Genomic DNA, 27,663 nt, shown 5'->3' with positions numbered 1-27,663 from the left:
GCACAATAATCATATGTGTAGGTCTGCGCCTATGCAGCACTGGGATCATACCATAATAAGGTGTTCAACAATGTTAGCCCCGGTGTTTGGGGATCTATTCGTTTTCGCCCAGACGATGTGATGATTAATGAAAGAGCAGTCACTCACGGTCCAGGAGGTTCCAGGGCACGGCACTGACAGAGTATGCAGTTGTGTGAGCAGGTATTATTGTACCCCAACACAAACAATTGGCTTTGAGGAGTGCAATCAGCACACCCCTATTGGCAAGTCAGTTGTGGGTGGAAGAGTGTGGTTCTGGGTCTGCTGCTGGGGGGAGACCCTCCCATGACCATCACTGATGGCTAGAGAATGAGAAGATGCGCAGTCATCCAATGAGAGGCCATGTTACGGGCCATCTTACAGTTGCGTGCCTTTTCCACCACAACACATTTTTTCCAGTACTGTCACATCTGAATGAAGTGGGAAAGGCACGTCATTGCAACTCCCTCCTTAGCTCACAGGCAAGAGCAGCCTGTGTGCAGGGCCAGCCGAGAACTGCTGAGTTAGCCATGCTGTGATTACCCAATATATCGAAGGCCTGTTGAAGATATATGCCACATATATGCCACAGCTCGTTTCAGGCATGGGTAATGAATGACTGGAGTTACTTACACCTAGCACCCTGACAGAACTTAAGGAAAATATCCAGTTCAGAGCTGTAACACCCATGACATGGTATATCTCTCTGTACGCATTTATGCCTAACTTAGGAAGTTTCTAGAGCATGGGTGACTGACCTTTTGAAGTGGTAAGCAATTCTTTTATCAGTCACGAGGCCGTTGAAAACATCACATGAAGTGATTTCAGATCAGGAAGTGATGTCACATGCTTTTTGACACAAGCAAGGACATATATGGCTCACTCATTACATCTGTTGTACTATCATATCTAAATAGCTTGTGGTGCATATTAAAGCAGCATAAAGAGGAGCTTATATACACATTCTCTTCTTATGTATGTGCACTTCCCTCCTCGTTAGTGTGGTTCTCAGTATTGAGACCTCGATATTTTGGCCACACCATATTTTTGTCCTCAATATTCATGTTCTAGATAAGTGTAAGTTATAATAGTGCATCTTCTAATGAATGATTCAAGGATGAAGTCAAGGTGTTTGTGTATGTTAGCCGCAGATTCTATTCTTGGTGGGGATGTCTTAACCCTTCATTCTTTCATTGTTGACAGAATAAGTACAATTGAGTTGAATCATACCAGGCAGTCAAAAATATAGGAACAATTGTACGCAAAACAAATACGAAATAATTCACAAACATGAACGTGCAAAAATCAAAATTGTAATCGGAAGGTCGATGCATTTCAAAATGTAGTATTATTTCGAAAAGACAAAGCAATATGCCTAACACCAGCATATACTTTTTTTTTTTTTTTTTGTCTTTTTTGGTCCAAATGCATGCTCTCTTTTTGTCAATCTATACCAGTGCTTCAGTTGAGGTCACCAATCATCCATACTAGATTCCTTTTGTGTACTGTGCTGCTCCCATGAATCAAAATACTGAATACTTTTTCCATGTTTTGTAACAGGATTTCCAGGTCCTATCAAGATTTGCTAGTTCTGAGGGCCAGGAGGGTCTTCGGGACCCATGACGCGTCCATGACTGTTATGTGGTATTCAAGGACATCCTAACAGCCTTGACCTACATTTAGCCCCTCAACAGATTGCCAATTGATGCTGACGTTCTGTGGAAGGAGACGTGGAAACGGGCCCTGTATATTTTCAGTTCGTTCTACAATCTTAATGACCCATGAGATCAGAAATATCAAGGACTGTGCCAGGGATATCAATGGAGAAGCCAAAAGCAGCAGCTTTGATCCTTGTGACCCTTAAATGACTTCCTTCTTTTTCACCACCCTTGTGAGCTCCGAAACTTTTTTCTTTTGTCTCTGCGCTCTCATGCATCACCAGATCGTCCTTTCAACTTGGTTGCCCACAGACACCACCTCCTCTCTTTATTATGCTCATTAACTTAAACCTGTGTGAGGGCCCAAGACAATCCCAGTGCCTGTACTATAATGAATTTGGACACATACCCAGTAACATTTGTTCCCTTATAATGTGCTAGGCACTAGGTGTTGGCGTTATACACTATGAATAAATAGTGTGAATGAAGGCATCTTCCTGAACACAAGGCGTCTATGGAGGTTCTTGGCGCCAGCGTGCACTCAGCAGCAAATGTCTCCTGAACCTTTTTTGTGTGCCAGATCCATTAAAACATTCAGTGTGTCAGACTGTGGAAAATAATGTCTGGCAGGAATAAAACTATTTGTCTTTTTCTTAAACCTGTGCTAGTCACGCAGGCCACAACGTATCAGAAAAGTGAAAGGAAAAGCTGGCAAAAGTTGGAAAATCTCTAGCAAAACCTTGTGAAGCAAGGTCTTTTTGAAATAAGGACGTAATGAAGAACTAGAAAACAGTTTCTTCTGTACAAAAATCACCCCCTACAACAGGTAGCAATATCTGTAGTGGGAGCAATCACTACTGCTGACGGCTCAGGTGACAGTCATTTGGAAGGAGACATTCTTCTTAAAATCCCTTAATGCGGACTCATTGTTGCTAATGTTGGAACATGCTGTGTGTAAGTTTCAACAACAAATAATACAATTTGGATATTAAAAAAAAAAAAAAAAAAAAGAAAATTCCTTAATGCTGACAATATGACCATGGAGGACTAATGGGAGATGGATAATGAAGACTCGATATAGGATAATAGGTACTGTACTCTGAGGGCCACATGTAGGTAGCTTTTTGCACGTCGCAAACAGCAAATTTCACTGTTTGCGATGTGGAAAAAGAACTTCGCGATGCACAAACCCAGTTTTGCGATTTGGTAACCTGGTTACCTAATCGCAAAATGGGTTTGCGACTCGCAATTAGGAAGGGTTGTTCCCTTCCTAATTGCGACTCGCAGTGCAATGTAGGATTGTTTTGTGACCGCGAACGCGGTCGCAAACCAATCACAGTTTGCACCCATTTCAAATGGGTGCTAACTCATTCGCAAAAGGGAAGGGGTCCCCATGGGACCCCTTACTCGTTGTGAATGTCACTGTAAACATTTTTTCAGAGCCGGCAGTGGTCCTATAGACCACTGCCGGCTCTGAAAAAATGAAACGAAAACGTTTCTTTTTTTTTTTTTGTAATGCATCTCATTTTCCTTTAAGGAAAACAGGCTGCATTACAAAAACAAAAACTGCTTTATTGAAAAGCAGTCACTGACATGGTGGTCTGCTGTCCGCAGCAGGCCACCATCCCTGTGAGGGCCGCCATTCTCAAGGGGGTCGCAAATTGCGACCCACCTCATGATTATTCATGAGGTGGGCATTTGCGACCCCTTTGCGAATCGCAGATGGTGTCAGGGACACCATCCTACATTCGGTTTTGCAACTCACAAATTGCGAATCGCTCTGACTTGCAATTTGTGGGTCGCAAATCCGAAATTTCGTACATGTGGCCCTCAGTATCTTAATAAGAGTAGGGTTAGCTTAAGTATTACTCACTCGAACCCTACAATAGGTAAATGTCATTGGTTTAAGAAGAAATACATATTATCAGATGCCCTGCATCAGTGCTTAATTTGTAAAATAATAATTGCCAGTGCCCAAATCTCTGCTCAGAAGAATGCAACTAGTGCTATTAAATGCCAGCACGCTTAGTACCAAAGCTGCATAGTCTGGAGTCCACCTCATGCCTCTTTAATCCACAAACATACATTCCCTGCCCCTTTATCTCACTCTTGCAGGTTCCTGCTTTGTCCCTGCTCTATCCCTTGATGAGGGGTTTTGTCTTTCTCTTTCTTTCCTCTTTGTGTGTTTTTTTCTCTCTTGCTTTCGGTAAATATCTGACAAGGAAAAATAAGTGCTGGTCCCCACAAATGAGTGATGGTGATTCCCATTGGCTCAAAATAGGCATTCCCCTGCAGTAGCAAGCGATAGCAGTCTGATGGGTTCTATGGCGTGAGAAGCATTTAAACTTCAGTTCTTAACCAGAATTAACTGTGGCTAGGGAGTTTAAACAGATTTTGTACACTGAGAGTTTTTAAGTGCAAAGAACTCACCTCACTGGTGAGTTTTTATGCTCTACCCCTTTTGGGGTGAAAGAAGTAAATACAGTCGAGAAAGGCTAACTGACATGTGGCGAAGGAAAATGTGGAATGTGAACCTTACCAGCTTTCTAAAGACAGGTAAAATATTCAATCTTGTTAGAGTGACTATAAGTGTGAGTACACTCTGAAATTCGTAGAAGTTTGCCACCTTGAACAACTAGGAATTTGGGGCAGATGTACTATTTATCTTAGCAAACCAGGGACGTGAAATTTGCACATCAACTAGTTGGGAATGCAATTTGTGAGGCAATCAATGGATTATGACGTCACATGTCAAAATGTTCATTCACGGGGCGTCACAAAAAAACCTCCATAATAAACATTAATTAAGTATATTACATTTTTCAACATGCTGTGATTGGCCGAAAATATAGGTACGGAGGCCTGCAAGGGGCTTCCAGACCTATATCCCTGCATTTGTTTTGCTAAACAGGAAACATTTTTTAAAGCAGCCCGTATTGATTAAATGGGCAAAAAATCCTTCCAAAAATGCTTCTGATCTGAGAATTGCATTGACATATACAAACAAGTGATAGATGCAGTGCTTGAATTAATCTCAGCCACTGGCTATTGCTCTTGGCTGCATCCCAGTCCAGTGTTATTTTGCACACCATGCTACCTCAGTTTGGTCCCACCAATATGGAAATCAGTCTTGACTCCCCTAAAATAGGAACAGTCCAGCCCGAACTACTAGTGGGCACCATTTCTGAACTGGAACACAAGCAACCCAAGACCGGTTTTGCCCTGATTGTAACTTTTCATTTGAGTGTATCTTGGTTCCATTGGCAAAATGAGCATGGGACCCATGCCTGGACATACCTGTCATAATTAGGGCATGGTACTGAAGTATAGAAAGTGATGGGTGAAATACTCAAAATAATCTCAGCCAGTGGTAATTACTCAGGACATATCACAGAAATATGCAAATCAGTGTTGACCCTTCTCTATAGGAACAGTCCAGCTCAAAATGCCAGGCCAGGTCCACCTTGATCAGGAACATACGCAACTCAAGACCTGGGTCCCGTCTTCACTTTGCCCCTGGAGCCATGCTGCGCCTGGCTGAAGAGCCCCAGATAGGGCGAAACCTGTTTGGGTTGCTTTTGTTTCAGTTCAGAGAAGACCTGTCTTTGTAGTTCAGGCTGGGCTGTTCCTACTGGAGCAGGATCAAGGTTGATTTGCATGATGCTGGGTCTAATTGAGGTGGCATTGTGGGCAAAGAAACAATGTACTGAGGTGTGGCCTGAATAATTACCAGCAGCTGAGAATAATTCAAGCATCTCACTCATCACTGTTTAGGTCAAAGCCTACAAGACAGCGAAGCTGGTCTGCTATGCACACCTTGGGGACTTTCAGAAAACTTTCCTGGGAATACATCCCACCCATTGCTTACCATTGGCTTTGTGGTTTGCAGCTCACATTTGCTTGCTTTCTGTTTGCTGACTTTATTTATTTTAGGCTTTCTAACTTGAGTTTGTCCCTTCCGTTTCCCAAACCCTATTTAATGCATTAGTCCACCAGTACTGAATTTTTGTAAACAGTCATTTAAATCTTGTTCTTATCTTGTCACATTTGCTGTGCATTCAAAGGCCGATGTCAAATGTCAAGCTCTGTCTTCCAGGGAGCTTGGTGTTTACTTTTCTTTCTCTGACTTCAAAGTGAGAGGATTTATGTAACAATCATTCTAGCTACTGGGGTTGTACTTGAGGAAGGCCGTACGCTGTTATTTTGTTTCTAGCACACAACATAATTTAAACATCTGTAAAAGAACTTTGCAAATATTTCAGAATATATCAGATTTAAAAAGCACAAATGAAGCACATCTTTTGGTAACTCTGAAGTGTGGTGGAAACAAATATTTTAATACGGTCAAAACAAATCAATACAGTCATTGATGACATTTCCACACATTATCATTTGTGTGCTGTATACTTTAATGAGTAAATCTTTACGTCTGTGAAAATGTAATGATCATTTCAATTGAAGATTTGTTGTCTGTAATGGCAGTGTGTGCTGCCACAACATCCATACTCCACTTTACCCCACTCCACTCCATTTGCACCACTCTGCACTATGCCACTCCAAGTTGATGCAGTCTGCTCTGCGCCACTTCACTCTGTGCTACTTCACTGTACACCTTTCTACTCTACACCACTCTACTGTATGACAATGCACTCCACCCCCACACGACTCTGCTATGCAACACTGCACTCTTCACCACTGCACTCTACACCACTCCAGTCTACACCACTCCAGTCTGCCCCACTCCACTCTACTCTGCAACACTGCACTTATGCCACTAAACTCTACACCAAGGCACTCTACTCTGTACCACTCCTCTCTATGCCAGCACACTCTACACCACTCTAATCTACTCTGCACTGTACGCCACCCTTCTTTATGCCACTACGGTCTATGATGCACTACTCGACTCTACTCTGAAACAATCTACTCTATGCCACTGCACTCAGTGCCACTTCACTCTGCACCACTGCACTCTACTCTGTGTCACTCCACTGTGCGCCACTCCTTTCCGCTCTGCACCACTCCACTCTATGCCAACCTACTCTACATCACTTTACTCAAAACCATTGTACTCTGTCCCACTGCACTCTACACCAGTCTACTTTGTACCACTACAAACTACATCTCTATTGTCTACTCTGCAACACTTTACAGCACAACACTCTGCACCAGTGCATTCTACGTCACTGCAATCTAAGCCTCTCTATTTTACTGTTCACAACTGTGCTCTACAGTACTGCTCTCTATGCACTCTACTCTGCACCACGGCACGCCACACCAGTGCACGCTACGCCACTCTACTGTACACCACTGCACTCTACAGCAGTCTGCAATGCACCACTGCTCTCTCTGCAACACTGCACTCTCTGCCACTGATCTCTCTGAAACTGCACTCTACTCGTCTGCACTCTACACCTCTGCATTCTACATCACTACACTCTACACCAATACACCCTGCATTACTCCACTCTGCGCCACTGCACTCTACCCTGCACCACACCACACTGCTTCACTCTATGCCTCTCTACTCTAATTTACCATATGCCAGTGTATTGGACCCCACACTAAATTACTATGCAACATTGCACTCATCACCATTGCACTCTGCACCACTCCACTCTGCACAACTCCACTCTAAGCCACTCTACTCTGCCGCACTGCACTCTGCGCCACTGCACTCTACACCAATGCTCTCTATTGTGTACCACTACACTCTATGCCAGTGCACTCTATGCCAATCCCCTCTACGCCACTCTAATCTACTCTACATTCTATGCAACTCTATCTTCACCACTGTACTCTCCCATGAACCACTCCACTCTACTCTGACACGATCTACACTAGGCCACTGCACTCAGTGCCACTCCATTTGATTCCTGCCACTCTACTCTATGTCACTCATCCTACACTGCGCCACTCCACTCACCGCCAATACACTCTACACCACTGTACTCAAAACCAATGCCTCTGCACTCTTTACCAATCTACTCTGCACAACTGCACTCTACGCCACCATACTTTACTTTGCTACGCTTTATACCACTGCACTCTACTCCATTGTACTCTACATCACTGCACTCTAAACCTCTCAATTCTGCTCTGCACTGTTGTATTCTACGACACTGCTCTCCACAACCTGTACTATGCACAACTCTATCCCACTGCATTCCACACCAATGCACTCTAAACCACTTTTCTACATACCACTGCACTCTATGACCGTCGATTCTGCAACACTGCACTCTGCAACACTGCACTCAGTCTACTCTGAAACAACCTACTGCACTCTACTCTAATATGTGCCACTCCGTCCTACGCCACTGCACTCTGCCCCCCCACGTCAATGTACTCTAAACCACTGCCATCTACGCCACTCTACTCTAAACCACTGCACTCTACGCTAATGCACTCAACACCACTTTACTCAAAACCAATGCACTCTATGCCACTGCACTCTACACCAACTACTCTGTTCTGTACGCCTCTATACTCTACTCTGCAACAGTCCAAACCAAGCTGCACCTGACTGAAGAGCCCCATATAGAGCAAAACTGGTCTTTGGTTCCTTGTGTTCTGGTTCAGAGAGGACCTGATTTAGCAGTTTAAGCTGGAGTGTTCGAATTGGAGCAGGATCGAGGCTGAGTAGCATGTCTGGATCTAATCTGAGTTGGCATAGGATTAACTCAATTGTGGCCATAGTAATTACCAGTGCCTGAAATTAATTCAGGCATCCCAGCTATCACTTTTTTGTTATTTCTGATTTAGGAAGACATCGGGGAAGGTGGTCCTCTAGACTGCTGCCTCCCCTCGAGACTGCCAACACTACTCTTAATAATGTGGTTGCTGTGCCAGGGACTGTCTCTACTCTTCTATTCAGTTACCAACCCAAACTCAGGAGGGAGGTGTAACTAAATAATGGTTTCTGACTACGATTACGTTGACACGCCACTGACATGTCCATTTCCAAATTGCAAATAGGAGACAGAGACTTCTTTTCCCCTCACCAAATGGTGATCCAGAAATGGTTTCAAAAGACTGTATACAAGTCCATGGGCGGCTCCTCCATTAGGGAGGAGCGTCTCCCTCCTGCCAGTAGCGGCAGCTGCAAAATCTTTAAAAGAAAACAATAATAAACTTTGTTTATTATCGTTTTCTTTTAAAGGGACAGGGCAACGGGGGTAATGAGCAGTGAGGGGGAGTGTTCAGTACTCCCCCTCAAAGCGCACGTGTGTTTCGCTGGCCGTGTCGGGCCAGCCAAACACCCATGCGCAGTAGATTCTCTCCAGCCCAGCAACACAGTTGCCGGGCTAGAGAGAGCCTGCACAGGCTCTCAGTCTGCCTGGGAGCACCCAGGGCACTCTCAGCCAATCCTGACGCTGCTCTGAGCAGCGTCAGGATTGGTAGCAGGGCAGGCTGGGAGCCTGTGCCTGCAGCAAGGGAGATAGAGGAGCGGAGCGGCACGCAAGGTTAGGGTTAAGTGTTTCTTTTTTTTTTTCAATTTCATTTCAGTTTTCAGTTATCACTCATAAAGGTAGGAAATCCCTTGTTGCCTCCTCCCTACTGGACCGTTATGGGCACTGCAGTGTTGTATCCACACCTTTGTCCATGTACGGTATGTGTTGAAGTACATGAAATCATTTTTGTCTTTTTATGATGGATACATTGAAATCTCTGTCATTTCCGCGGATGGGCCCTTTAAGGGTTTTTCAAACAAATGTGCTTACTTAACCCCATGAGTGGTGGTACTGAAACCTAATGATGTCAGCATGCCCCTGTCCTCCACTCAAATGGATTGTGGTAGCCAGTGCCTTTGTACTGGTGTGTATTTGTTTATGGAGGGGTGGACATGCTAAAAGATGTGTGGTACACAGCTGTTGTCAACCATTGGTTAACAATGGATGAACCACATATACAAGAGTTGTCAATGACTGAAGCATAATTAGTGAGACATTTATACACAAATACACACACACACACACACACACACACACAGGTAGAGTAATACTTTCATTTTCATTCCATTTGATATGCTGTGACTGATAGCAGAATTCACAGGTCTCTACAGAGGGAGTGGAAAGAAAGTGGAAGACCGGGATTGGGCCTCAGTAGATCTTAGAGACGGGTATTTAGAATTTGTATGAATTAATGTTGATTTGGAGAGCCTTCTACATGAGAAGTCTTATTATTGAGGTAGAACAGACCCATGAGGCAGCTCCCGGTGTCCTTTGTGTGATGTGGAGTTCTGGTTGGCTGACACAGTCAATGATGCAAAGTGAGGCCATTCCGTGATGTTGAATGGAGTTTATTGTGTGGATTGCTTTGAGGACTAGACTAGACTTCGCTGTGTATCTTCTACCGCACCTTATATGTAGGCAGTAGCCAGCTCCTTTCAGTCTGTAGGTTAAAGGGGGATATAGTCTCAGCAAGTCAAACAATGTTCTTTTGGCAAAACTGAGACTTTAGTCATAACAAACCAATGCATATTTGAGTTGCTTCTTCAGGCTGCTACTGCAATAAGGAAGTATGTGGCACATGCACTATTGCTTTCCTACTCTTTAAGGACTTGGCTGTGAGTCGCCTTTTTATGAAGATGCAACCTGCAGGTTGTTGGATCCCTGTTGCACATCTGCGAAGGGCAAAGTCTACATCACTGAAGAGGGACAGTGGCTTTGTGAATCTGACCTTTTATGTTGCAGAACTTGGGTTTGCACCCTTTCTTCGAGGGCTCGTTTTGTATAATGGTGACTACTGTATTTTATTAGGTCAGGGAGAAAATGCTTGGGGGTGGGTGTTGAAGGAGCCAGTTCATGCAAAATTAATCTGCTTGTGACATTTGGAATTCTGAATGCATTTATGCCCCTTGTATTCCCAAGCCATAGCAATTCAATAATCTGAAAGCTTCCTTTTATTTAATGATTTATTAAAGGATCTGCACACAAACATAGACTAAATTGACCTGCTGTAGTAGTGTAGCTTAAGGGGAGTTGATTCCTTGCTTTTCTGGAGTGTGGCGAGGGCTATGTGATTTTATTAACCTCTTCCCTACTGAGATGTAAGCGTTGTGATGTGTAAGAAATCTGACTATTTTTTTAGGTGGATGACTACCCACCTGAAGGAATATTCAAAACCCTTGTTGGGGTGCACTGTTAAATCCACTAAATTATCCTGAGCTCAACCCCCTGGTAGCTACAGAACAGGTCAGGCAGACTTAACTTAGGGCAATGTGTAAAGTATTCTTGCAGTATCAAAGCAGTAAGAAACTTGAAATGCAACAGAATAAAAATCCCAAACCCCACTAGAAAAATAAAGATTCCAATTTAATAAACAAAATTACAAAAAATGACCAAAAAAACAATTAAGGGAAACAGAGATATACATTTTTTAAGTTTTATGTAAGGATAGTGCTAAGAACCATAAAGTGGCAATGCTAATCACTGGTCACGGTAGTCAGGATCAATGCACAATTTGACGCTGACCCTGATGTACCGTAAATCGGATATACCAACCAGGTTTGTCCAGGTCAAAGATTTTATGTTCTGACTTTAGTCCTTTAAGTCTGAATCCTCCATAACAGTACACTTCTAAAGCCACCCAGGGCTTAAGTATGGTAATTGAAGACTCACAGAGTGTAAGGCAGGGGGCCAAAACAAAAGCGTTCAGTCTAGGTCCAGTTGTCACTGGTTAGATGGGCAGCTGCAGGAAAAAGCCTATCGTAGCTTGTTGTGTCCCTGTACCTTCAACAGGATATCAGCCTTATGACCTTTGGCATCCTATTCTTTATCTTGGGTACAAGAAAGAGAGACCCAGTCCATCAGAGCTCCTTCCAGGTCACAGACAGCAGGTTCATATCTCTTCTAATCTTCCCCATTGAGTGTTCTGAAATGTTTGTCTGGAGATGCCACATTTATGTCCCGCATGGGCTACTGGGTGGGAATGACTCCTGGGGATACCTTAATACATGATATAAAATTCTCAGGACCAACCCTACCTACTTTGGGTATTTTTCAAGACGGCATAAGTCTTCGACCTAACTAAATGTGGGCTCTGGCAGCTGAGGTTGTGATTGGGGAGTGTAACATGGTAATCCTAGTGTCCTCCCACCTCTAACACTAAAATCCAGTTTCTTGACAGTCACTGTCCCCTCAATAAACCCAGAGACAGACTTCAGGTAGAACGAAGTAGGTCCTTTCACAACCAGACAGTGGCAACACAAGAATTGCTTTGGCATTCTGTTTCTCTTCCTTTCAAGTGTGCCCCTAGTATTATATGTAAACCCATCAGACCTGCCAAGCAGGATTTGACATTCAGGTTGGATTTGACATTGTAATATCAAAAAGAATGCTCACAACTGCTCCCTGCATATTCGGTTTTGTTCAGAGGAGTCATATCTGCCCATTCCGACCAGCCTAGTGTTTGCTTTTGGGAAGCAATTTGCACTTTTTTCACATCTGTTCAAATGCTAATTACTGGCTAGCAGAAGTAGGAGAGCAAAACCAGATTTGGCCTTCAGGAACTTCAGATAGGCCTAAGGTAACTTTCTAAAAGTTACTTTTCCTTAATATTTATTAAACCCCACCATTACATTGGATTTTTAATAATTGAAATAGTTGTTTAATTTTATTTCTAGCTAGTCCCATCCCAGAGATACAGCATTATGATTTTACTCCATACTTGTTTTCTAAATAGGATTCTGGGCCTGCAAAAGTGAGAAATAATGTTTAGGTGCTAGTGACTATAAGGACATGTTAACATTACATTTCTATAAGTCTGACTTATAAGTATCATGCACCCTCCCCTGCAGACTACAAGGCCTACATAAGAGTGACTTATAAATATTTAAAAGGAAGGTTTTGACTTGTCAAATGGGTTCATTTGGACAGGTTAAATTGCAGTGTTTAGGTTGCCAAAGTCAAGCTACAAGTCAAGACAAAGATCTGGGGGTAAGCTACGTAAAAGATGGTCATTCTTACACAGTGTGTCTCACGTTGGACTGGCCCTGGAAACCCCATATCACTTGGAGCATGTGGGCGCTCAATTGACTTGGGCAGACATGTTTCAGGCCCCTTGAGCAAGGGTGTCACCACTGATCCGTGAGGATCAAATATGGACCAAATTGTCATAATAATCACAGACTATGTGAATGATTCAGGTCTGTGATCAATGTATGCAACTGTTGTTGGTATGGGTAGATTAAAATCAAACAGTGTAAAATGCTGGTAGCAGCCCACCAGGGAAGGTGAGTCAATCCGTACAATGCTGATGGTGCTGAAGAATGGGGTGGACTGACTGACCTGACGAGGGCTGGGACCTGAAGTTTGTGTTTCAAATAAGGAAGGAATGTTGTGAAATTCTGAATTGATACCCTTTCCTTTTCTGCCTTGTTTACCTCTATAGGTCTTGGGATGACTTCCATACATGTGCCACAGCGGTGCTCGCCAACTGCCCTGAAGAAGCTGCCAATATCTGGGAGTCGCTCCGGCAGGAATCACGGAAAATCCAGTACCAAGGGAACCTGCATGACTTGTGCAGCGCCAGAAACCGGCCATCCAACAGCATGAGAGGGGCAGACAGCGCTGAGACGAACAAGGAAACCCTACGGGGCTCTGCTTCCTTTCTGCAGTACGAGGGCTTCCTGACCATGCTGTCTGTGGCTGTGCTCCTGATGTCATCTATATAGCCCGTCCACTAAAAGGAAAGAGTCACTAGAATCTGTTGACATCCGTTATATCTCCACAGGCCATTCACTACTACAAGGCAGGCCTATGTCGCAGGGAAACAAGACTTTGCTGAAGGAGAGTTCTTGTAGCATTACATCAGACATTTCAATTTAGCTGCCACATTTAGGGCATAGACTACACTTTTCATCTGATAGGTCTGTTTTCCTATCTTGTCCCTTTGGCCATGGTTACACTGTTGCATGGGAGCCCTTCTGCAAACACCTCTGTGGGTGTTTGCTAGAGTGATTTTAGGTCTGGGCACTTCTATGAATCCTCCACAAACTATGTGGATTTTCTCACTGTGGAGCTCTACTACTAAAAGAGGCTCATTTGTACCATAGGGAATCTATACTTTACTACCTATAAGGGAACTGTGCATAGAAAATAATTGCGTTTTTCAGAAAACAGAAACGTTCCCCAGCATATTAAAATATTGCAGCTATTCCTCGCCTGCACATGCTTTCACTGTCTCCATAGACCCTGTCCGGACTGACAAAATAGCATTCTTAGAAATGAATGTTCATTCCTCACAGTCAATACTCAGTCTTGTGTTGTGATCATCTCTCTCTTTACTTTCCCACTTGTGACCTCTGTTACATAGGCCCATGCAATTCTCTCTTCACCACGTAGCTGAAAGTCAACCTCCCTAGCCCAATTCCAGAGGATTCTGAGGCAATCCCAGAGACTGCAGACACAGGGGCTCATTATGAACACGGCAGTTCAGACCACCATGCCGGCGGCAGCAGAAAATACCGCCACCGGCATGGCGGTCTGAACTGCAATATAATGAACATGGGAGGGCCACCACAGGCAGCCCTCTGCCACCCGCAGGCTACCACCGCCAAGCAGCCGAACAATGGCGGATATCATTATCCGACAGGGCAGTGCTGCAAGCAGCGCTGCCCTCTGGATAATGATTACTTTTTCCTCCAGGCTTTCCGAAAGGCTGGCAGAAGGGGTGCTCCGGGCCCCTGCACTGCCCATGCACTTGGCAAGTGCATGGGCAGTGCAGGGGCCCCTATGCAGTGCCCCGTTGCCCAGGTCACTGCCTGAATTACGGGCATTGATCTGCGTGACGGGTGCCGCTGCACCCGCCGCACAGCGGCATTGACGGCTCCATGTGGAGCCGTCAGCAATGTCCCGGCCGTGCATTCTGCTGGGCTGGCGGGCAGAAACACTGTTTCTGCCTGCCAGCCCAGCAAAATGTCCATTATGCGGCCGGCGGGGTCTCATGGGGGCTGGCGGTCTATGAAAGGACCACCAGCATGAACACAGCGGGGTTTCCCGCTGTGTTCATAATGAGCCCCACAGTCTTGGTAGTCTCCCTGGTACCGTATTTAGCCTACATTCCCACTACCCTTGAAGTAAACAGCGTTTCAGTGACAAGGCCACCACATACTCCCCTGCAGTTATTCACCCCTGCAGTCAAGTTAGTCTACAAAAGGAGGGTCTCCCACGGCATTAGTATACTAGGCTCTCCCCATTGATCCTTCTTCAATTATAATTTTATTTATTTTGATTTAAAACTTATTACAGCACAAGTCTACACTTGGTGAATTGAGGGATGTGTGTTGAGGTATTCACTTCAGACACATCGCTGTACCAAAACATTGTGGCTGAAATGTTGACAAGGTAAGTGCATACAGGTAAGTATAGATTTACTATTCTTAACTCATCTACTACCTTGACTATATCTGTTGCAAAGATATATTTGTGAAGTTAAGTAAAGTAAACCTATACATGTCTATACACACGTACCTTGTTGATGTTTTGGCCTTCAGTATTGTGTCAGCGATATTCTGGTAGCAGGATATTCTGGATGTTACGGTGGACTACCTAACGGGGCCCGTGACAATAGACCTGACATAGTAAGGAACCACATCAACCTCTGAACGCATCCGAGAATATAATACAGAACAAAAAATTGTGTAATAATAAGAAAAAGGTACACTCAAAGTAACCATTGAAGTACTTTATAATTAAGTGTCTATGCCACTTGCAAGCACCAGTAAGTAATGTTCCACTCAGATCAGAAAAGAGACTGTTTATTAAAGGCTGAACAAGTTAAAAGAGGTGTTTTGTCAATGGTATTTCCAAAGTAAACGTGACTACTATTACACTAGCGAGTGTTTAGTTATTACATTTATTGGACAACACGTCTGCCCTGACTTTGCACACTCAAAGGACCATTTGTAAGAATGTGTGGGATGGGGATCAAAAGTAATTGTGCCCCTAATCAAATGGGTACATGATGGAAGGTTCCCTTAAGCGTATTCCAGGAAAATTTAGGTGACCACTCAAATGTGCTCTGCTAACGTCAATGTGTAGAAGCACTGGAGTGTGGATCACAGACTCGCATAGCATGAAAACATCGTGTACTTTACACATTTAAAGGTTTTAACATCAAATCTGCCCCTTGGACACTCTTAGATAGATATGGAAATACTCGAAAAAACACTAGACCTTTGGCCGAAGAAAAGCAGCAGGAGGGATGTCATTCAATACCAGAGAATAAAACCAGGAAAGAAGATAGATATAAAATAAAGAATAATTGTGAGACTTAGACGAGCGTCCTATGTAAGAAGCAACCCAGTCTTCGATGTACCGAAACAGCCAGCCCAGTTGTGTGCCCGTTTGGATAGTGTATTACTTCTACTGAGCGGCTTCGGCCTGCTGGAAACAGTCTATGCAAAGCAATCCCTTTTTGGCCAGTTTTCAGGGAAAAGAGCCAAGCAAACCACTTTCCTGCCAAGTTATTATGCCCAGATGGAAGGGGTGGACAGTAACAATTCCCGGTGGGGCAAGGAGCTCTGTCTCTGCATCACAAGGGGGCTTGATGTGTCTTGGGACTACATCAAAGGCCAGCAGTAATTGTGGAGACCACCCGTACCCACTACATACACCATCTACAGGTACAACAGCAAGAACAGGTTTATCAGTGTATGCCCTTCCCACCCCTACTTTGTAATAGTGGTATTCCTGAAGAGGTAGAACCTAATTGGATCAGGATTCCCATATGAAATTCAGGCCCGCACACCCTCTGATGGACAGGGGTTCCTGCTAGTGTCAACACTCATGTTTCCTAATGGGACTGAAGCTTCTGCATGGCACTGGGATATCCTCTCAGCAGACAGAAACTATTACCCTTTTTTTTTAACCTTAAATTCACCCAGTAGGACTTACCCCTTAAGTGGCCTTACTTCAATGGGACGCGCTAACACCTTCCAACATATACTACAATGTTTAAAACCGTTTTTGGAAACCTGATGTACATTTGGGTACCAACATTCTACGAATTGATTATTTATTCAGAAGCAGTGCACACATCCAGCCACATGTATTTCTTGCACTTGCTACTCGATGTATTTGTTAATACAATTTCCAGGCGGTTGCAACACTTGGATTAAGTAGTGAAAGTTATCTTTGAAAACAAACTTGTATGTTTTCTTTTGTGCATATGCACAACTTAGGAGGCATGGCATTGCCTAGTGAAGGGCCCAGTAGAACATTCTTTGACGCCATAGTGGAAGTTTGCTCCACCACTAAGGGTGCAAAAAAGACAATTGAACTATAAGCAAGTCTAATGCGTTTAATGGAGTGTGAATGCTAGCACAAATGGTTTGATCTTCTCTTCCAGAAAAAAGTGGGTATGATAATTTAATCACTTGTAAATTAAACCTGAGGTGTTAAAATCTGCTTGCTTTCTTACAAAAGTGAGTGTGGAGGTATCTACGCTTGCATTCACAGCAGCTAGTGTGCAAGGAGATCCAGGCGCAATATTTTGGTTTTCAGTCGAGAGAAAAGAGAATCCATGTTTCAGTTTGCAAGAGTTTGAAGTCTGCTCCCTGAACCACGGTCCCTTTCTGGCGAAATTGCAGCATGGAATTGCAGTGCATCTAATTTGGAATGGATAGGTTTTCCAAACCCATTTTCTCTGTGTGTCGGAGAAAACATTCTCGATTTTGAAAGCCGGTAATTCCGGCTGGAAAAATGTTATGAAGGTTTTACTGCAGTAAAAGCCAATCCTTAGTCTTTGTTTTTATTGGGGAAGTATTGTGTGCTGCCCACCGCCAGAAAAACACCTTCCACCTCCCCCCAGCTCCTTCGTCAGCCCCCCACATATTTTTCCACCGCCTGCTAATAGGATGTGGTAACTGTATGCATTAAAACGCAGTGGAACAGGGATTTCAGTGTGGTTCTGTGACCAACGAATCTTCCAGTCACGTGATTTAGGGTGGCTCTCTTCACCAAGCATGGCTGCTGGTAGCTAAATAAAAGGCATTCAGCATTTTCATAATGGTCTCAGAAGAAAGGGTTAGTATAATTTATGTGGAGTTGTAAAAGAAATCCAAAACCTAGATGATCTGAAGGAATATAGACCATGAAAAGCAATATAGAAAGTGGCGGATAATTGCAGGAAACTCAATCTCTTGCTGTGGGGATGATATGGTACTAGAATGTTATTGTGAGAATATGAGCCTGATTTAAGGTATAGTGGGCAGGCAGTGCCGGTCGGGTTGGCAGTGATCACTACCTCTATCACCCTGGCAGAACTCCTGTCTGCAATATCTAGGGATCACTGTTAGCCCTGCTTGACAGCTGGGCCTCCACAGAAGCCACCACATTAGTGACTCCTGTGAAGGGACCAAGGTGCACTTCTGCAGTGTTCCTGACGTGCCGAACATCAAACTTTTGTTTTTCAGGAATAAACTCTTGAAGCCGGAATTTGTGTCTGAAAAGACAAATACTAATGTCTCAAACACCAAAATCAAGGCAACAATGGACAGGAAAAAGGGACATACGACTATCCACTCTAAATATGTCAGGCAGTCTGATGCCCGTCTGCTGATGCCCCGTTCCAATTGCCCTATTTAAGTCGGTGGACCGAGAGTTTGGGTACCTGGGTAATATAGTACGTTTGCGATGAGCACCCTGCCAGCCAAACTAAATCAGGCCGATAGTCTGACATGAATATTGTCTGGTAAACATTATTTGTAAACATATAGTCCCATTGGAGCTTCTAATAGAAAAACTATACCAAATAGGCGATATTTTTGTAAATAACATTGAGGTCATAATGTTTATTTCAGATGATATCTCTGACAACGATATTCTGACGTGCAACTGACGTACAACTGAAGGGACAGAGCAGAATGAGCCACCGTTAGAATTTGTGAATCCATCAAGAGATCAATGCCAGATGAGCACTGTGGTCCATCCACGATGCAGGAAAGAGGTCTGCAGATGTTTGCATGAAGGAGCAGCAGCCATTTTATAGACGCTAACATTAGAGCAGGTATGACGAAACACATTGAACTGTGAGTGGCACCACTTATGTACAGTACAGATTTATTCCTATATCTTTTCTATTAGTAGGCAAGTAACAAAATTGTCATTCTTGGGCCTCAGATGCTGCAAGACTTGAAATTAAATTATGGGATCACTAGTGGAAAACGTCATTAGACAAACGATGTTACACATCTACAAAGAATACACGAGCTTGTCTCCAACTTGTCTACAAAACACAAAACTAAAAAATATGTGTGATGCAGGGAGTGCTAGATGGCTTTAGTTTGATTCAGCTGAGAGTTAGGAGAGGACTAATTTTGTAGAGTGATATGAAGCATATGGGCCTCATTTAAAAAATTTAAAAAAACAGCATCTGCCTCACGCTCCATCATTCTCAATAGCGTTGCAACAGTTATTTGGAAAAGTGTAAGATAGTTGCATAAACAGAACTATTCGAAAACATCCAAGTTGGCCTTCCAGAAAGGCCAATTGGTTATAATGCAAGGTGAATGCAGGGTGGACCTAACAATGACCACATCAGTTTTTTTCGAGTCAGGCCCAGTGAGTTGGACAACACCCCAGTGCCATTGTCACCAGAACCAAGGTGTGGGAGGAGTACAAAGAGCTGTGCAACACATATGAACCAGATAGCCTGTGTCACAATCAGCGTATTCTTTCGAATGGTCATAAAACCTCACTGATTTACATTTTTCTCGGTAGCTGACATCTAAAACACATCTCTCTATCTCGCATGCAGGGCATGAAAGGTGCTCAAATGTTATATTATTTTAACTTCCTTTACACACAAGTGCTGGTTCGTGCTTCAGGGCCACTGGCTCCGAGACTCAATGAGATGTCAACCTTTCTTCTAGGCAGCTGTGACTCCCTGGATATGTGGGTCTTCAGGGCGCTTATAAAGCTCAAAGTGCTCCTAAGATGTTCATTGGCTCCTCATGAAGATTCCATATCCTATGGTCATGGCCACCCAAACTATGACCACATCAGTAGCCCTCTTCCTCCTGGGTAGAGGAAGGCTTGACTAGCAGATCTGGGACTTCCATTAGGCCATCCAGCGGGACTCTCTTCATTAGATATTTTGGGCCCCACTGTACATTGCCTGTTGAGCAACAGCAACCATCTTATATTTTACCCTAATAGCAATTGGTAGCCAATGTAAATTGTAAATGAGTGTTCAAATACAACTACGCAGAACACCCTCTGATCTTTGAAACTATAACTTGATTGAAAGAATGTAGTTAAGACGTTTATGTTGTTTTTCGAGGATTTTCACCATGGATTGTTATTCTTTTAATCAAACGCTGCCCCCTAGACCTATAGCAGATACGCAGAGTAGATCCTCACATTTTCACTTGGGCATGACATACATGAGCAAGACCGGTGCCCAAGTCTCTCTTATTATGAAGCTGGGACACATTAAGTTTCCCTGAATGAATTACAGAACTGTAATTAAAAAAAATAGTAATGTTTGGACAGACTCAGAGTTTTCTCTCACCCTCCCGAGAGGCACAATACTGATTTTCTCCCAACAGAGAGTAGAAAGTACAGAATATATACATTATACATATATATATATATATATATATATATATATATATATATATACACACACACACATACACACACCCACACACACAGGTTCAGAGCAAGCAGATTATGTGTATATACAGCCTAAAAGTCTCTCACTATCCCAGATGTGAATTTTTTTATTTGACACAAAATATTATGTGGCATACCTCTGTATGTTAAATAGAAATATGTGTTTGTCGGGTCTGATCCCTTCTCTGGAGGTAGTTCATTTCTTGCTTTACTTTCAGTGCAAAAAATGTATATATTTATAATAAAGAAAATCTTTTACAGTTTGATTGTGTTGCTCCTGTTATTTTTCTCTCTTATGTCTGGGATGAACGTATGCGTATGTGTTAAGGCTATTGATCAGTAAACTATATATTAGAATATTGCAGAATAGAGAGCTCTACTGATGAAACTGGGGTATCACATGGCCAGTAATGATAGGTATAAGCCTTCTGCTTCAGTATTCCAGTATCTGTCTTTATTTCTCCTGGTGTAATTTAGAACATGCTACCCTCAATGGGTGAAATGTTCTAATAACAGCATAGCCCTACTGTCTGTTAGTTCGAATGTGCTTATTTTGGATATTGGGTTCCATCAAACTTATATAAAAGGCAAAATGACCATATGAGCGCCATTGGGGCTTCTTTAAAAAGCTAAGAGGCATACTTATACTCCTTGATGCAAAACTTCATTAACGCAGTTTTGCATCAAAAAGTTTAGCACCGGATTGTGCCATATCTGAGCGCCAGCTGGGCGCTATATTTATGTAATGGTGCAAGTCAGTGCAAAGAGTGGGCTAGTGTAAAATAAAATGACGTTAGCCAGGTGGGGGTGGCGGTATGGGAGAAAGAGGTTTTTCACCAAAAAAATGACTAAACTTAGAGGTATATGTTCATGAAACAACATCGTCATTTAGGAGTTAAACAAGGAGTTTGCCTTCCTTAACTCCCATTATCATCGTTATCTTCATTTATGACATGCAGTGCAGACACACAAGGCTGACCGCAACACACTGCCGACTTTAATGTACTGGAGGCAAAAGGGAGTATTGAACACCTTTAGAGATAGAAGGTTTCTTGGGTAGAGAAGTCCTTGGTAACTAATACCCCTGATCCTAGGAAATAAATGAGAGTGAGATTTGGCTCCATTAGATGAGGTGGAGTTTACTGAGGTTGACAATGGCCTCGCATCTGGGGTGGGATCGTCATTCCACCTATGTCGGATAACATTTAAATACTTCCAAAGAGTATATTACGACCCACAAAGGTGGGGGTGGGTGGAAGCCAGGACCTGCACTGCCCCAAATACAAGGTGTCTCTAGAAACGCTGATACCCAAGGTATGGTATGGTTGTTAATAAACAAGTAATCTTATGTCCATATTCAGACACGGTCTGCAGATGTGGACATTCACAGTTATCTACCCAGATCAAATTTTGTATATTGAATCTGTTAATGCAGTCATGCAAATATAAAATTCGTTAAGATACCGTAGTTAATGAAAAATAAATATTTTACTCCTTGTAGCTTAATCAGCATAGTCTAGTTCACCCTAGCTCCTTTCAAAGGCTAATTTATCAACATCCTTTCAATTCTGACAGTAACCAGAATGGGAAGAAACTATTCTCTACGACTGGGTAAAAGTTGCTAACATAAGAGTTCCATCTCTATATTTTTATATGTGCAGTCTTAGCACATTGGGGTTCAATCAGATCTAACAAGGATTAACCAAGAGATACACATCTAAATAATAAGATGATTCATTGCTTTGTGTCAACCTAATTATTAAAAGTAATATTTAAATTCTTTGTCGTTTAAGTGTAAAACAAATGGAGTGAAAAGCAGACCTAGCATAATTCTATTTCATATAGGAGATTGTGAACATATTTAAACCATCACAGTTTACCAGCTACCTTCATAACTAAAAGGTCTTGCTAAGCTGCTCAGCAAGGGCCCAGTTCATCAGCACCCTAGGATCTTACTCAATGGAGAAGAGGCTTTAGATCCATAATGGATTCAATATCTCTATTGCTGGTTTCCAATAACAGAGGAAGAATATTAGTGGTTTCCAAGAGTAATAGTAGTAAATATTTAAAAAAATCGGGTTCAGTTTTCTTCACAATGGAAATATTTGAAAGGCCCCATGGCTCAAGAACCACAAGAGGCTGCCAACTGGTCATGGGCCTTAAGTACGTCTAGGGCAGGAGAACAGTTCTTACCATGAATTTTCTAACAAACCTGGCTGTAGCTCCAACTCGCTGAATGAACAATGGTTGCTTTGCAGAGTAGCGTCCAAAATAAGAGTGACACATAAATAATACATTTTTAGGACACGTTCAAGCAAGCAATTATTAAGATACAGTTTGTTTCTGAACCTTCTATGTGGACTAAAAGGCATGAACTTGATTTTCAACATATTCTTCACCAATCCAGATAAGACAAAATTCTGTAAAAGAGTTTAGCAAGTTTTGGGTGCCCATATGAATGCAGGAAACCAATAAATTGACATTAGCAAACAATGTGACACTAAGGGGGTCATTCCAACCCTGGCGGTCGGTGATAAAGCGGCGGCCAACCCGCCAACAGGCAGGCGGTCAAAAAAATGGAATTCTGACCCTGGCTGGAACCGCCAACACAGCCCGCCACTTTAACACTCCGACCGCCACGGCGGGACAAACAAACAGCACGGCGGTCACCGCCAACAGACAGGCGGCAGACAATGTACCGCCCACACTATCACGACCCACCAATCTGCCACCTTCTCCGGGGCGGGAGCCCCGCCGATAAAAACACTGCGGAAACAGACTACGAACGGGAAAACGCTCACCTATACACACTCCACGAGGAATCTGGACAGCATGGAACCCGAATTAAACATCCTACCTGTCGCGCCGCGCGGTGCGGCGCGAGCCGAGAGCTCGACTTCTGCCGGGCGTTCGGCTCGGGCCGCACACCGCGTTATTAAGACGCGGCGCGCCCCCAGCCTCTCCTGCGCGTTTCGAGGCCCCAGATTTGCTTGGGGCCTCGTTCTTCCTTCTGCCTTTCACTGTCCCAGGGGTCTCTGAACCCTCTTACCTGTTTTTCTTCGTTTCTTTGTCCTTTCTTCTTTTTGCAGTCTGTTGTGTGCCTTTCTTTATGTCTTTTCCTCCTTCCCAGATTCCTGTGCTTTCCCAGCATTCCTTGTTCCCTATTCTCTATGGTTCCTCTACTATTCTGTTCTATATATTGTTTCCCTATCTAAGATGGGGTCCTTTTACTTCCTGTGGGTCACTTCCTGTTTTTTGGTATATAAGGGCTGTGTTTTTCCTCTTTCTTTGCGCTGCAACACTTTCTGCTCAGTTGGTGTCTTCGCTCCTGATTTCCTTGCCTTTTGGTTTTGGACTCAGCATTCTGTGTTTTCTGATTTTTGCTCCTTTTGGATTCCTGTTTGTTTGTTCTTGTTTTTCTCCAGGACTTTTCCTGTTTGGAGGTTTTTCCCCTTTGGAAGGGGTTTTTCCCTCTGGCGCTACTTTCTGAAGGGCACGGTCTGTTCTTGGTGTCTCCATTGCCTACAGCACCGTGGCTACCAGAAAGAGTCGCCCCTTTTTGGGCCAAAGCCGAACATTGAAGATTCACGCCACCAGATCTGCAAATTCCAGGCGCAAGCAGCACGTGAGTCGTGACAGATTGCAGCGCCTAACCATTCCGACGTCCTCAAACGCCATGGATAATACAGTGGCGGCTGCTGCAGATCCGGAGCAATCTCTGTTAACCACGATTCAGCAACAAGCCCAGGAGTTGCAACAACTACGTAATGAAAATGCTGCGTTACGACAGGCTTTGGCCCTCCGCACCAGTGATGTTCCGACAATCTCCGCTTCTACCCCTTGTTTCTCTGGTGAACCAACCAAGCTTCGCGAGTTCTTGGATGCTTTAACGGTGTATTTCGCCTTCCGACCTACTCAATTCTCCCACGACAGGACCAAGGTGGGTTATCTTATCAGTGCCTTATCCGGTCCAGCCTTGGCCTGGGCAACCCCGATGGTGTCCTCCGACGACCCTGTATTGTCAGACTATTCCGCCTTTGTGAGTCGCTTCAAACAAATGTTTAGCCGTCCTGGATTGGAAGCCTCCGCTGAAGAAGCCTTGTGCGACATCCAACAAGGCTCCCAAGACGTCCTGCAATATATAACCCGTTTTCATCAGCTGGCGGCAGAGACCACTTGGGTGGAACGTACTCTGGTAACATTATTTCGTAGAGGACTCAAAGAAGAAATAAAGGATGAACTAGTGCATTCTACCAGAGCGGAAGATCTTCGTGGCCTGATGGATCAAGCACTGTCCATCGAATATCGTCTTCAGGAACGGAGATCGGAAAAGAAAAGGAGTAGAGGGTTTACCCAGCCAAGTAGCTCACGTGCATACCTGCAGCTTTCCGAGGAACCTCGCACTCCTGCTAGAGACATCGAAGGGGAACCCATGCAGGTGGATACTACCCGAGGTCCGCTCTCTGCTAGTGAACGAGAAGACAGACGCAAGAGAGGGTTGTGCCTGTATTGTGGTTCTGCTGGTCACATACTCCGTACCTGTCCAGTACGTCCGTCCAGACCTTCGGGAAACGCCACCTCCCGTCCTCTGTAAGAAGGGAGGGGACGGGATCTACAGCTATACCTTCCATCAGCTCCTTTAATGACAATACAACTGCCTTGTTCATCTTTCCTGTCCTGTTACATCTTCCTGACGGTCGTCAAGAAAAGACTATGGCATTACTAGACTGTGGTGCTAGTGGTATATACATGGACAAGACATGGGCTGCTGCTAACCTAGTTCCTACTCAAGCAAAAGAAGTACCCGAACAGGTACACACTGTGGATGGATCTTTGATATCCTCTGGTCCTGTAGACACCACTACCCTGATGTTAAGTCTACAGGTGGGAAACCATCAAGAACACATCTCCTTCGATCTTATTACGTCCCCTAACCATACCATCATTCTTGGAATTCCGTGGCTCATTAGACATAACCCATATATAAATTGGGTTACCCGGACAGTCTCTTTGTCTTCGCAATTTTGTCACGAGAACTGTTTTACTTCCGACAAGTATTGGTCTCCGAAAAGATCCTTAGCTACTGAAGGTGCCACTGGTATGTCCATTAATACGGTCCAAGGGGTCCCAGACCACTATTTAGAGTTTCAGGATATTTTCCAAAAACCGTCAAAACCTGTGCTACCTCCACATCGAGAATATGATTGTGCAATTCCATTAGAACCCGGCACAATTGTTCCTTTTGGGAGGATGTACTCCCTCACGGAACCCGAAAGGGAAGTTCTAAAGGAGTATCTGGACGAAAATATACAGAGTGGTCTTATTGTTCCATCGTCGTCTCCGGCTGGGGCCCCTCTCTTTTTTGTGCCCAAGAAGACTAAGGATCTTCGTCCGTGCCTGGATTTTCGAGGTCTGAATAAAATCACCATTAAAGATCGTTATCCTTTGCCTCTCATCAGGGACATACTGGAAGCAATCAGAGGGGCCCAACGTTTTACTAAATTGGATTTACGAGGAGCCTACCACCTTTTACGCATAAGAGAAGGCGACGAATGGAAGACAGCATTCAGGACCCCATTTGGCCATTTTGAATATAGGGTTATGCCGTTTGGTCTTACTAACGCCCCGGCAATCTTCCAGAGATTTATGGACTCAGTGTTTTCAGACCTACTTAATCAGACAGTCGTGATCTACCTAGATGACATTCTTATTTATTCTAGAAATCCTGAACTCCATACTTCCCATGTGAAACAAGTTCTTCAAAGACTTCGTGATCATCAACTATTTTGCAAACCAGAGAAATGTGAGTTCGACATAACGGAAGTCAAATATCTGGGCTATCATTTAAGTCCCACCGGAATAGCTATGGATCAAGAAAAGGTACAAGCTATCCTAGAGTGGCCTTCTCCTTCTACCATAAAAGAAACACAATGTTTCCTAGGTTTAGCAAACTTCTATCGACAATTCATTCTAGACTTTGCCAGTCAGACTAGCCACATAACTCACACCTTAAAGAAGGACAATTTAAAGAAGGGGTTTGTCTGGACTGAGGCTGCTGAAGCAGCCTTTCAAAGCTTAAAGAGAGCCTTCACCCAAGCCCCCATCTTAAGACATCCAGATACCACCAAGCAATTTATAGTAGTAACTGATGCTTCTGAGAGAGCCATCGGAGCTGTCTTACTCCAACGACAAGAGGATGATGGCCTTGAACATCCTGTTTTCTATTTGTCTCATATCCTTTCCACAGCTGAACAACATTATTCCGTACTTGAAAGGGAATTATTGGCTCTGAAAACAGCCTGCCTTGAGTGGAGGCAGTTTCTGATGGGTTCCAAGGAACCATTTGAGGTGAGGACAGACCACCGTAATTTACAATGTTTAAGAAATTTTGTATGCCAGAATAGTCGTCAGGCCCGCTGGGCCTTTTTCTTCAGTCAGTACGATTTTTATATTACATATATTCCAGGATCTCAAAACATTCTGGCTGATGCTCTGTCTCGCCGATATCCAGAGTGTTCTCCTTCCTCATCCCAGTATCTTCTAGAACCCAGTAAGATCATTGGAGTGGCTCAGTCTTTCCTGGAAGAAGTACAACAAGAATACGCCAACCTATCGGACCATGACATAGAAGAACTAAGACCATTATTGTACAAGAAACAAGGATATTTTTATTACCAAGACCTGATATTCCTCCCTACAAACAAGGTGCAAAAGAAAGCATTACAAATGTGCCATGATTCCCCTGTAGCTGGTCACAGAGGCATCAAAGCCACACAAGAACTACTTTCACGATTTTTTTGGTGGCCTACCTGGAAACTGGATGTGGAAAGATACGTTCAGGCCTGTCCCATATGTGCCCAAGTCAAAATACCTCACACCAGACCGGCAGGATTACTACAACCTTTGCCTGTTCCATCGGCCCCATGGCATACTATCTCTACTGATTTTATGTGTTCGCTCCCACCATCAGCAGGAAACCGGGTTATCATGGTCACAGTGGATTCTTTCACAAAGATGGCTCATTTCACTGGCCTAAAAAAGCTGCCTACTTCCCAAGAACTAGGTCAAATATTCATAGATCATGTCTTCCGTCTCCATGGACTTCCACATACCATAATCTCTGATAGAGGACCTCAGTACATCTCCCGATTTTGGAAGCATTTTTGTAAAACACTGAATATGAATAGAGCCCTGTCTTCAGGGTTCCATCCTCAGACCAACGGACAGACTGAGCGTCTGAACCAAGGACTAGAGCAATATCTTCGATGCTTTTGCAATTCTACCCAAAGTAACTGGAGCACTTACCTCTCTTTAGCTGAATTTTCCTACAATAACTCAGTCCATAGTGCCTCCAAGGTCACTCC

The 27,663-nt window shown here is 43.7% G+C and overlaps 1 protein-coding gene across 1 annotated transcript in view; it reads left to right on the top strand.

Moving 5' to 3' along the window:
• The window catches only part of NRN1L (neuritin 1 like), a 423,331-nt gene extending 408,976 nt beyond the window's left edge, over window positions 1–14,355 (top strand). The window contains exon 3 of the mRNA XM_069217584.1: window positions 13,071–14,355. Coding sequence (XP_069073685.1) covers window positions 13,071–13,353 — 283 coding nt within the window. The 3' untranslated portion in view covers window positions 13,354–14,355. The remainder of the gene's footprint in view (window positions 1–13,070) is intronic.
• The last annotated feature ends 13,308 nt before the right edge of the window (window positions 14,356–27,663 follow it).

This window comes from Pleurodeles waltl, chromosome 12, assembly GCF_031143425.1.
Source record: "Pleurodeles waltl isolate 20211129_DDA chromosome 12, aPleWal1.hap1.20221129, whole genome shotgun sequence".
NCBI lineage: Eukaryota > Metazoa > Chordata > Amphibia > Caudata > Salamandridae > Pleurodeles > Pleurodeles waltl.
The sequence above is the reverse complement of the archived record's forward strand: the minus strand, read 5'-3'. Positions and strand labels throughout refer to the sequence as shown.